Genomic DNA, 12,929 nt, shown 5'->3' with positions numbered 1-12,929 from the left:
AAACAAAAAAAAAAAACAAATTTTTTATTGAAAAAATAAAAAAACCAACCATAAAACAAAAAAAAAAAACATAATGTAAGACACATAGGTTTATTAGTCTCATTTTGATAGTGTGAACACTTGTGTAAGCTAATGATGTAGACATTACTTATGTGGCTTGTCAGGGAAAATAATTATATTGCCAGCCTGGTTAATTATTTTGCGCACCATTATTTCATCCAGTTTGTGCTACAAGTGTCTGGAAAGCTCACTGTAACTACAAAATGCTTAAATGTGATATTGCCAGCAGAAATCTTTTGTAGCCAGTATACCCCAGCATTAGTTTGTTAAAAAATCTTCCAATTGATGAGAATATCTTTCAACCTTGGTGGCATCAGCTTTAACCCAATCTTTTTAATTGTGTTTTGCTTCAGGGACTTGAGTACGTCATGCAGTTTGAACCTCAGACCATCTGCTCCTGTCAATCTTTGTGGCATTGGCACCACGTTGATCACTGGGTTCCCGCCTGATCATTTTACATTAGTGAATAAAACTGTCAAGAAAAAACTGATTTCATTTTCTTGTGCAAATGTTGCGCCATACTGAGAAGCTTTAGCCCAATACAATTGATGAGTTTTAATCAGTGTTCATATCACCATCGACCTGCCTATCTGCACCTGCCTGAATTTAAGTTAATTCATTTTAGTTTTCAATCCATTGTATCTGGAGTTTATGATTAATTATGCACTGGAAAGCAAATATGCCTCTAAATTTACATTAAGTTACAATTAATCACATTAGTGTCTGTCAATTGTGGCTGGGAATGCAGAGTGGAAAGTGAAAGGATAATATTTCCCCAGTACTCTATTCCATGTACAAAGATACATTTTTTAAGCTGCTTTTCTCCTGCCAGGCTTCTAAAGGTATCGATGTTGAATCAACCAGTGTGTTTCAATTGAAAAACAATGGAGGTTTAATAATCATTTGCTCATTTCTTGTGGGTGCAATAGCATAGTGATGGTTACCAAACAAGTAATTTAATGATCCGGAGATGTGATTTCACAATCTACTAGGGCAATGGGAGGATTAAATTCAGTAAAAAAAAAGTAAATCTAGAATAAAAGACCAGTATCAGTAATGGGATCATGAAACTCATCTGGTTCCCAAATGTACGCTAGTTAAGGAATTCGACCATATGTGACTTCAGATCCACAGCTCAGTTGACTCTAAACTGCCCTCTGAAATGGTCTAACAAGCTGCTCAGTTGTATCAAACTGCTACAAAACAATAAAATAACCTGACCCATGCAACAGATACAGAAAATATCCCCAGCTCAGTTCAGAATGTCAGATGTTTGCAACAGTTTATTAAACAGCAGCCTGACAATCATTCTCATAGTCAATCATTTTCCCAATTCTGTTAGTCCTTGTTGTCTATCAAACTGCTACAAAACATCTCCTCCCAAAATCCAGCCTTCTGGACTCCCCTTTTGCCTTTCTTGATACAGACCCACCCCCAATATCCCCAGCTCAGGTTCAGAATGTGCCATTTCCTTCGCTCCATACAGCTGCTTAAACCGCAGTTTTTCTCCAGCTTTTCTGTGTAACAATCATTCTCATAGAATCATATTATGTTGTGAATTCTCAACATTGCTCCCTCATTGCCCTGTGTGAGTCAGGACAAAGCCTAAAGAAGGTGGAGGCCCAATGGAATTCCATTGTGGTGAGTGAAAGAAAAGCATGTAAAAGCACGGTTTCCTCCAAGTTGTATCTTATCTTAACCTGGAAGTATATTGCCATTGTGTCATTGCCACTATGTCAAATTTCTGGAATTGTAGATGAATGTTTTTGATGTCAAGAAATTTAGTAGTTTAAGTGAAACTTCAGTAGCACCATCTTAAAGGAAAATAGGGGTGGTAATCAATGCTGCCTTTGTCAGTGACAAAGAGACTTTGCACTTTTGGGTGAGATCAGTGAAAAGTAATCTACATTTTTTAAATTAAAATTAACTGCATTAACTATTGAGAATCTCAGGACTGGCAATTGATTACATTGGAAATGTAGTCTTTGTTATACAGTAATGTTTCATTTGCACACAGACAGCACCCTAGAGGAATAAGGGGCTCACCTGTCATTTGGCATTCTTGGCTGCGCTATATTCCTTGTGCTTGTGTGCAGGAGGAAAGAGAAGTACAGAAGCAAGTAAGAATCTTACCGATTTTAGAAGAGCATTGATTTCTTTTGCAGAGGTTGTGCTGCCAGTATTTGTCTGAATAAATATGTTGAAAATGAGAAACTATTCCATAATTGTTATCCTTTCTCCGATTCCATGCACAGCAGTGAATACCAGGGACTGGTCCAGTTGCTTCATTCAATTGTTTTGTTATAATAACACCAATAACTTCCAGAAGAAGACACAAAAAACTGGAGTAACTCAGTGGGTCAGATAGCATCTCTGGAGAAAAGGAATAGGTGACATTTCGGGTCAAGACCCTTCTTCAGACCCTTCTTCATCTATATGGGTGCATCGCCAAATCAGATCCAAAATTTGATTTTTGTGTGGGGGTTGTTGTGGAGGTGTGATGGGGAAACCGTTTCGGCCGCCTCCCCCGTGGCCTAACAGCAAGGATCGGTGTGGCCTTTCCCGGAGACGCGGCCGGGGCTTCAGCGGCGGGCGCAGTGTGGACTCTCGGCATGGAGCGGGTGAGCCCTCGCTGGAGGGAAGCGCTCCGTTTCGCTGGCCCGGGGCAGCCTGAAGCCGGAAGCGGTCTGCCCAGCTGGCGCGGCGTCTACAGCCCGGGATCCCTCCTGGGGGACCCAGGGGAAGAAGAAGCCATCACTGCCGGCCCGCGGCCAACTTCTACCGCGGGTCCGGCATGGACTTACCATCACCCTTGGAGGGGAGCTTCGACCACTGGCCCTGCGGTCTGCGGTCTGCGGTGCTTCTGGCTGCGGCGCGGCGGGAACCTTAAATCTTCGACCGCCGGCCTGCGGCCTACACAAGCCAGAAGCCGCGGTCTCCGGTGGGGAAGAGCCGATCCTGGACTTACCTTGCCTTTGACTTTGTCCCTTACCATCTGGACGCCCGCAGCAACGGCTGCAGAGGGTGGAGGCCCCAACCACGGGGGAAAATGGAGGAGGTCTGGCCAAGTTCTGTGCCTTCCACCACAGAATGTTTGTGTTACATTTTTGGATGTTTGTGTTACATTTTTATTGTGGTTGTGTGTTCTTTATTATTGTACCGCTGCTGACAACCCAAAATTCCACCAACCCTGGTTATGTGGCAATAAATTCTATCAAAATCAAATCAAATTATTTTCACCAATGAAATTGTGGCAATGTTTTAAAATGTACTTTTAACTAAGGTTAATGGAGGTGGTTTGTTCCACATGCAAAAGTGTAAAGATGTGTTATTGACTGTTCCAGAAATGTGATAGAAATGGGCAGAGCAGCACCTTAAAATGATTCTGAGATTAGCAAATTGAAAGTGGCAATGACCTTGACATGCACAGGAAAAACAGACAAGGCACTATGTGAATGAGCATTCAAGGCTCAAGGAGATTAGAGATCTTAGTGAGGACAAAGAATACAGTGCAGATTAAACACAGAGCGTGCTGGAAATATTCAGGTAGCATCTGCAGAGAGAAAAACGGAATCAGTGTTTCTTGGTGATAATACTTTATTGTCTTCCTAAAAAGTTCACTCTGTTCCATCAGCATTCATCGCTTTGAGTATGCCCAGTGATTTCCCTATTTACTTCAGATTTCAAACATTTGCTGTTTTTTCCCCCTTTTGAAATACAATATGAATGTTGTCCTATAAAATAACATGGTTTCAGAGAAAGAGGGATACGTATTTAATTACCGTTTTTTATAGCAATGAATTGTACTGGAAAATAATTGTGTGCATTGTCTTTTGCTGATGATGTTAGGTGAATTTTGCACCTGAAAATGGTACTCAGGCCACCAAACATTCCTGCAAAAAGTCAGGAATCAAATTTCCTGACTGGCATGAAGACACACAAAATAGGCACAATATTTCACAATATAGCCTAGTTAAGCTGATTTTCATATGCAGAGTAAATTCTGAGGGTGGATGGGGAGTTTCATGCAGAGACTTCTGGGCTGCTCTCTGTGAGGTGATCAGAGTTTTGATTGCAGAAGCTCAAATGATCACAGAGGACCGTGTTACTTTTCTCATTTGCATTTCATTATGTCGTGTTGTAGAATTTAATATTGCAAAATTCTATGCTGTTGTGCCCTTTGTCACATGAAAATTTTAGCACAAAATCAGAAAAAAGGATGCTGTAAAATTTAAATGTTGTCTTGCTTGGGGAATAACAATCCAAAAATGTTCAATGTGCAGGGTGAGCGAGTGACATTTACAATTTTTCAGGTTTGATAGCACATTATGAACAGAAAATATTACACATCCAAGTTGAGTGACTAATGTTAGTTCTTTGTCTTTGTAATGCTGATTCTGAGTACATCATCACATCTGTGGAAGACATAAGATGAGATGTAACCGGCACGGTGGCGTAGCAGTAGAGCTACTGCCTTACTGCGCCAGAGACCCCTATTCGATCCTGACTATGGGTGTTTGTACGAAGTTTGTACATTCTCGCCGTGACCTACGTGGGTTTTCTCCGTGACCTTCGGTTTCCTCCCACACTCCAAAGACGTACAGGATTGTTGGTTAATTGGCTTGGTATAATAATGTAAAATTGTGCCTCGTGTGTGTAGGGTAGTGTTATTGTGCGGGGATCGCTGGTCGGTTCGATCTGTTTCTCTAAACTACACTAAAAATCACATGTTTGGAATAAATTTCATTTTTAATATATGGGGTTTTTTTCTAAAAACAAATGTGGCAACCAATTTTCTTGGAGAATTACTCATAAGCCATAGTAAGGAAAGAGATTATCAGCTGGACGATTTGGGTCAAAGGGCCTTTTCTGTGCTGTATATCCTTTAGTCAAAAGTGTTTTATTGTCATATGTCCCAGATAGAACAATGAGATTCGTATTTGCAGCAACACAACAAAATACGTTAACATATTCATTCATGCAAACCCTATCATTCACTTAATCTGATTTTGCTTTTTTGTGTGTATGGTTGGCAAGGGAATACTAAGATCTCATGAAATAGGAAAATGGATAGGCCATGTGGCCCTTGAGCATCTATTAATTTCATGACTAAACTTGTATCGTAGGTTCATCTATACATTACTAAAACTTTGATCTTGTGCTCTTCCGGTTTGCGAGTTCTTTTTATTTGCGCAAAAACAGTACATGAAAGAGCTACGATTTTTCGTCAGCTCACTCACCGTTCTCCTGTGCTGCAGGTGCATGAAGTTTCGTTCCGATCGGTGGTATAATGTAAACGTTAGCGAGGTTTAAAAATCGTAAAGACTGCACGTGCGCAGATCGATCTACTCTCCTGCCAGTCAGCGGCGCGCGGATTGGTCTCCTCTCCTGTCACTCCCCGGGACGGCCCGCCCCTTCCTGCGCCATCACGTCTTTACTGGAGCCGAGAGAGGCCGGCGGAGGTCTCTAACAATTATCAGAGGGACTAGAAGCGGCCCGAAGCGGCCTGGCCCGGAGATGTCGCCAAACGGAAAGCGGAAAGTCTAATCCCGGCAGAGGAGAGCGTCCAGCCCCCGCTGTAAGTCCCAAACGCACCGCCACACAAAGCCCCGCAGCTCCAGCCCCTTCTCCTCTGCCCCACTGGCTCCTGCCCCCTTCCCCCGTGATACCCCCCCCCTCTCCCCCCTGGCTCTTCCCCCATCTTTTCTCCAAGCTAACCCCACACCCTCCCCCCGCCCACACATACCCCCCCCCCCCCCCAGCCCACACACCACTCTCCCCCCACAATCCCCCTCCCCCCACATTGTCAAGCCATTAACGAATATTGTGTATTTCAATGAGATTATCTTTCATTCTTCCTATTTGAGGAAGGAAAACAAGAACATCTGTAAAAGCTGTCCAGCCCTTTGAGCTGCTCTGTCTTTCATCTGGATCATGCTTGACCTTTTGCCTCAGCTCCATTTACTGGTGTTATCCCCATATCCCTTGATTGCATTTATACCCATAAATCTACCAACCTCAGTTTTGAATGAATGTAACTGAACTCCACAGCTGTTTCAAGCAGATTTAATTGTAATTCTTGTGAAGAAAGCTATAGTTTTTCACATTTAAAATGCATTATACTTCATTGTATTCTTGCCCATTCAATTAAGCCGTTTACTCCCCTTGGCAGATTCTGCATGTTCTACACAGTTCACATTCCCACCTTGCTCTTTTTCATCCAAACGTTTCTCTCTGCATCTCGGTACACTTGATTATAATTTACCAATTCCATTGCAAAATGGAACAGTTTATTCCAACTCTGTGCCTGTGAAATCCTCAATGCATGTTAAGCACCCTCTTGTCCCCCCAATCTCCTCCACCTCCCAGTTCGATTAGCCATATTGTTGTTTAACTTGCTTGACATCCAATTGTAACCACATCTGTATTCCCGATCTCTGCCTAAACAACCAAAAATAAATTTGAACAAATTTAGTTAAATAAATTGCTCCATTACAGTATCTTTAAAAAATGATTTGGCTGTGATTTAAATATTTTTTTTGCACTTCCTACTCTGATCCCAAAATAACAGTGAATGTATTTGTTATATGCAGATTCAAATATAACCAATGATTCTAAAATTAACTTGCCACAATGCAAAGTAACTTTGAAGCATCTAACTGTTAGACATGACTGTGGGCTGCAGGGACAAATTATGTCAAACGGCTTGTCTCAGATCTGTACGTCTTTATGACTATGACCATGCTTACTATCACCTGACAAGATCCCTCCTATTGTGCTTCAGTATCATATTTTAGGGAATTTGATGCTGCAAAGAGTTTTAAGATTATTTTAATTTTATGGGCCGAATTGAGAAGATCTTGTTGCAGAGGTCATCTAAATATGATAATGTCTCACACATGAACTGTGCTTTGATACATAGATACGTAGACAATAGGTGGAAGAGTAGGCCATTTGACTCTTCGAGCCAGCACCGCCATTCAATATGATCATTGCTGATCATCCACAATTAGCACCCCGTTCCTTCTTTCTCCCCATACCCCTTGATTCTGCTAGCCCTAAGATCTAACTCTCTTTTGAATGCATCCACTGAATCGGCCTCCTGCGGCAGAGAATTCCACCAATTCACAACTCTCTGTGTGAAAACGATTTTCCTCATCTCAGTTCTAAATGGCCTACCCCTTATCTTAAACTGTGGCCCCTGGTTCTGGACTCCCCCAAGATCGTGAACATGTTTCCTGCATCTAGCATGTCCAGTCCCTTAGTAATGTTATATGTTCCTATCAGATTCCCTCTCATCTAAATTCCAGTGAATACAAGCCCAGTCGCTCCATTCTTTCATCATATGATAGCCCGCCATCCCGGGAATTAACCTCGTGCACCTACGCTGCTCTCCCTCAATAGCAAGAATGTCCTTCCTCAAATTAGGAGACCAAAACTGCACACATAACTCCAGGTGTGGTCTCACCAGGGCCCTGTACAACTGCAGAAGGACCTCTTTGCTCCTATACTCAACTACTCGTGTTATGAAGGCCAACATGCCATTAGCTTTCTTCACTGCCTGTTGTACCTACATGCTTACTTTCAGTGACTGATGTACAAGGACACCCAGGTCTCGTTGCACTTCCCCCTTTCCTAATCCAACACCATTCAGATAATAATCTGCGTTCCTGTTCTTGCCACCAAAGCGGACAACCTCACAGTTATCCACATTATACTGTATCTGCCATGCATCTGCCCACTCACCCAACCTATCCAAATCACCCTGCATCCTCATAACATCCTGTTCGCAGTTCACACTTTCACCCAGCTTTAATGGTTAAATCATTAATGTATATTGTAAATAGCTACGGTCCCAGCACCGAATCTTGTGGCACCCCACAAGTCACTGCCTGCCATTGTGAAAGGGACCCGTTAATCCCTATTGTTTGTTTCTTGTCTGCCAACCAATTTTCTATCCGTCAAAACCCTACCCCCCCCAATACCATGTGCTCTAATTTTGCCCACTAATCTGTGTGGGACATTGTCATAGGCTTTCTGAAAGTCCAGGTACATTACATCCACTGGCTCCCTCTTGTCCACTTTACTTGTTACATCCTCAAAAAATTCCAGGACATTTGTCAAGCATGATTTCCCCTTCGTAAATCCATGCTGACTTGGACCGATCCTGTTACTGCTATCCAAATACGCCGCTATTACATCTTTGATAATCGACTCCAGCATCTTCCCCACCACTGATGTCAGGCTAACTGGTCTATAATTCCCAGCTTTCACTCTCCCTCCTTTTTTGAAAAGTGGGATAACATTAGCTACCCTCCAATCCACAGGAACTGATACTATAGAACATTGGAAAATAATCACCAATGCGTCCATGATTTCTGGAGCCCCCTCCTTGAGTACCCTAAGATGCTGGCCATCAGGCCCTGGGGATTTATCGCCTTCAGTCCCATCAGTCTGCCCACCATTTCCTGACTACTGTGAATTTCCTTCAGTTCCTCCATACACTAGGTCATATTGTTTATTGTCCTCTGTCCCCAATACATCTGGGAAATTGTTTGTGTCTTCCTTAGTGAAGACAGAACGAAAGTACCTGTTCAACTCGTTTGCCATTTCCTTGTTCCCCATAATAAATTCACCTGTTTCTGTCTAAAGGGACCCACATTTGTCTTAACTAATTTTTTTCCACTTCACATACGTAAAGAAGCTTTTACTGTCCTCCTTTATATTCTTGGCCAGCTTACCTTCGTACTTCATCTTTTCTCCCCGTATTACCTTTTTAGTTACCTTCTGTTGTTCTTTAAAGATTACCCAATCTTCTGGCTTCCCGCTCATCTTTGCTATGTTATACATCTTCTCTTCTATTTTTATACTGTTCTGGACTTCCCTTGTCAGTCACGGTCGCCTCTTACTCCCCTTAGAATCTTTCTTCCTCTTTGGAATGAAATGATCCTGCATCTGCTGGGTTATTCCCAGAAATACCTGCCATTGCTGTTCCACCGTCGTCCCTGCTAAGGTTCCTTTCCAGTCAACTTTGGCCAGTCCCTCCTCCCTCAGGCCTCCAGCGTCCCCTTTGTTCAACTGCAACACTGACACTTCTGATTTTACCTTCTCCCTCTCAAATTGCAGATTAAACATCATATTATGGTCACTGCCTCCTAATGATTTATTTACCTTGAGTTCCCTTATCAAATCCGGTTCATTACGTAACACTAAATCCAGAATTGCCTGCTCCATTTTTAATTCACATGTGGAATATTGGTACCACTGTCAAACGCAACATTCAGTGTTCATCCTAGCAGGTCCTTGGAAGGCAGTGAACTACGTTTTTGAACCACAAAACGGAGCTTGATGATCTTTACTGTGTGACATTGCTAAACAAAAAAGAGATATCTTTCCAGGTCAGGATGGTGCCAACATCCAAACCACCTGCAGCATTTGTCCTTCTACCTGGGTATGCTTGTAACTTTGGTTGGTGCTGTTGAAGAAACCATGGGAAGATATTCAATGTAATTTGTAGATCATAAATAATACACAATGCAGCCAAAAGTAAAGTGAAATCTAAAGCTGGTAAATGAGATGACAGTCAAGTGGGTTATTTGACTCAGTGTCGAACATGAAGATTATTCAATCAATAATCATTCTGGCAAATTCATTGTACTCCTTCCATGTGTACATAGATTGTACAAAGCTCGGTCAGGAGTTGGGTTATTCACCGCAATGTACCTCTTCTGCAACCTTCTCCTGTAGCCATAATATTTGGTTGGTTTGTGACAGTTCTTACTCGGTGAATATTCAGAAAGCTGGAATTCAATGATTATGCCACCTTGAATATTGGAATGAAAATGCAACAACAATTAGATTCTCAGAAATACAAAGAGCTGGAGTAACTCAGCGGGTCAGACAGCATCTCTGGGGAAAAGGAATAGGTGATGTTTCGGGTCGAGACCCTTCTTCGGATTGAAGAAGTGTCTCGACCCGAAATGTCACCTATTCCTTTTCTCCAGAGATGCTGTCTGACCCACTGAGTTACTCCAGCTTTTTGTGTATATCGTGTAAATTGTGTTGTGTCTTGGTTCTTCTACTTGTTTGTTTGATTGCAGAAACCAAATTTCGTTTGAACCCCCCCCCCCTCCTCCTCTCTCCTCCCTCTCCCCCTCTCCCCCCCCTCCCCTCTCCTCCCCTCTCCTCTCCCCCCTCTCCTCTCCCTCTCCCTCCCCTCTCTCCTCCCCCCCTCTCCTCTCCCTCTCCCCCCCTCTCTCTCCTCCCCCCTCCTTCCCCCCTCTCCTAAAAAGTGTTTAAAACACAACACGGGGAAGTGAGAGAGCGATGGCACAGGTCATGAAGGGGAAAATTGTGCGGTTATGTGTGACAGGCTGGATAAACAAAATTATTCAACACATAGAAAATCTGATTTTGTAAAAACCAACGAAGAAAAATATTTAACAGCCTTTATTTAAATGGATGATCATTTACAGGAAGATTTGAGTTGACAGCATCGAGAGCAGCATATTTGTAGGATTTAATACATGTAACAAAAGTGTAGTTGCATGGTGACCATCTACACTTCACACAGCCTTGGAAAATAAGCCAACATAATCAAGGACTTGTCCTACTTCGGTCATTCCTTCTTCTCCCCTGCACCCGTTTGGCAGAAGGTACAGAAGGATGAAAGCATGCACCATTAGATTCATGAACAACTTATTCCCCTCCATCATAAGGCTTCTGAATAGTCATTCCATCAGCGAGGGCACTTTTCAGTTCTCCTCTACCCCATTTAAGATATTGGACTTTGTCGAAGGAACTGATGCACTGCAATGCTGAGAATTCTGCACTCTGTATGTTCCCTTTGTTCTTTCTAAAGTTCCTCACACAAAGATTGATGCATATATGGAGCAAGTAGCCAGGGAAAGCTGTCGAGGTGGAAACAATGATAACGTAAAATATATTTAGATGGATAGGAACTTTGAGAGAAGAGACAAATAAGACATCAGTTATAAAACATGGATAAGTTTCACACAGAGAGTGGTGAATCTCTGGAACTCTCTGCCACAGAAGGTAGTTGAGGCCAGTTCGTTGGCTATATTTAAGAGGGATTTAGATGTGGCCCTTGTGGCTAAAGGGATCAGGGGGTATGTAGAGAAGGCAGGTACGGGATACTGAGTTGGATGACCAGCCATGATCATATTGAATGGCGGTGCAGGCTCGAATGGCCTACTCCTGCACCTATTTTCTATGTCTATGTTTCCGTGCAATTCCATACCCTTTGACTCAACAGCATTACTACAATATGATTCAAACAATATTGAAGTTATTTAATATTTTGGATATTTATATGTTTAAATATAATACATTTTGATGACCTTTTCTTTTTACTTTGGGAAGAATGTAAAAGAGATGTCATGTTGAGGACTAAGCTATATTTTAAAATAAGCCCATCAACAGAATATCATGTGAAACTATAATTACAATTTGACTTAACAAAGCAATACCAATATTTATCTTGTATCAACAGCATGAGTTGGTTAGACTAAATGTTGGACGGACTGCTTTTAAACAGCAAAAAAAAAAAAATACTGTTATATTGCCACTGCACCAATATTATGGGTAGTGATGGTCTGGGATGATCGTGACTGTTCTTTCATTTGGAATAGCTTTTCTTTTCTCCTTTCAGGTGTGGTTTAAGTCAGAACTTTGAAGTGAAGCCTTGTCAGCTTGTCCAACAAAGTTAAACTCTGTATTGTGTGAAGCAAGTTTGCACAAGGATTTAGTTTTGACATGCTTCCAGGCATAAATTCAAGTCTTGACAGCAGAGTGACAGTGACTGTAGATTGCAGGCGAATACAGCTTTGGTTTAAAGCGTCAGCTTTTTAATTTCAGCTTCAGAAGCTTGCTTGCACAGTAGATAGCCGTATCAAGGGATGGACATTTATACAGAATCTTGTGAATCTGTACAAAGTTACAAAGGGATAACTCAGGGCAACTCAACATTTTAATCAATTTGAAGTTGAGTGGTTCTTCCTAAAATCAGCTAATCCTGTAAAATTGTCTTATTTTGTTGAAACTGGCAGAAGATACAGTTCATTGAAATTTTAAGAGTAACGACAATTATGAGCAAGTTAATTAAATGACTTGGAGGTTAATACTTCTGCACTAAAATGGAATTGAAGTAACGTTTGTTTATCCTGGACTAATTTTCTAATCCAGAGCTCTCTTGAATACCTCATTTCTTGGAATTTAAACTTGTTGACCGCATACGGAACATTTCTCCACTTCAAAGTGATTCACTTAGAATGGTTTTAGGGAAAACTGGTGCAGTGCTATAATTGCAAGGCCATGTTTATGCTCTAGCTTGCAATGCCTTGAATTTTGGAGATACGTGACTGAAAGCATAATGTAGGAGGAAAATGTTAACCAGTTGCAGGAGTATTCTATTCATCCTACTGTGCCTGCTCTCCCAATCATATACATCCTATATCTCAGAGCATTTACCTTGCACTGAATCTATATAACTTGATTTCTCTAATATTCAATAATTTATTATTTTTAATATACAGTGGCTGAGTGTTCATAGCCCTCATGGGTAGAGCATTTCAAAGACTCCCATCTGGGTGATACCATTTCTTCTCACTGACTTATTTATTTTGCATAGTAAACTCCTTTTGTTGAAGCAGTGGATGAACACATACTTATAATCTTTTCAACAATAAATCCTAGTATTACATTCTTCTGACTGACATTTTACTTACAGTGCCCTCCATAATGTTTGGGACATAGACCCATCATTTATTTATTTGCCTCTGTACTCCACAATTTGGGATGTGTAATAGAAAAAAATCACATGTGGTTAAAGTGCACATTGTCAGATTTTA

The 12,929-nt window shown here is 41.6% G+C and overlaps 1 protein-coding gene across 2 annotated transcripts in view; it reads left to right on the top strand.

Moving 5' to 3' along the window:
• exoc4 (exocyst complex component 4) overlaps positions 1 to 12,929 on the top strand; it is a 362,722-nt gene that overhangs the window by 75,166 nt on the left and 274,627 nt on the right. The window contains exon 9 of one of the 2 annotated variants that reach the window (XM_055653387.1): positions 414 to 1,320. The exons of the other annotated variant lie outside the window; for it this stretch is intronic. Coding sequence (XP_055509362.1) covers positions 414 to 421 — 8 coding nt within the window. The 3' untranslated portion in view covers positions 422 to 1,320. Of the gene's footprint in view, positions 1 to 413; positions 1,321 to 12,929 lie in introns of those variants that run through there. 2 annotated transcript variants of the gene reach the window in all.

This window comes from Leucoraja erinacea, chromosome 22, assembly GCF_028641065.1.
Source record: "Leucoraja erinacea ecotype New England chromosome 22, Leri_hhj_1, whole genome shotgun sequence".
NCBI lineage: Eukaryota > Metazoa > Chordata > Chondrichthyes > Rajiformes > Rajidae > Leucoraja > Leucoraja erinaceus.
This window is presented reverse-complemented; position numbering and strand designations above follow the sequence as displayed.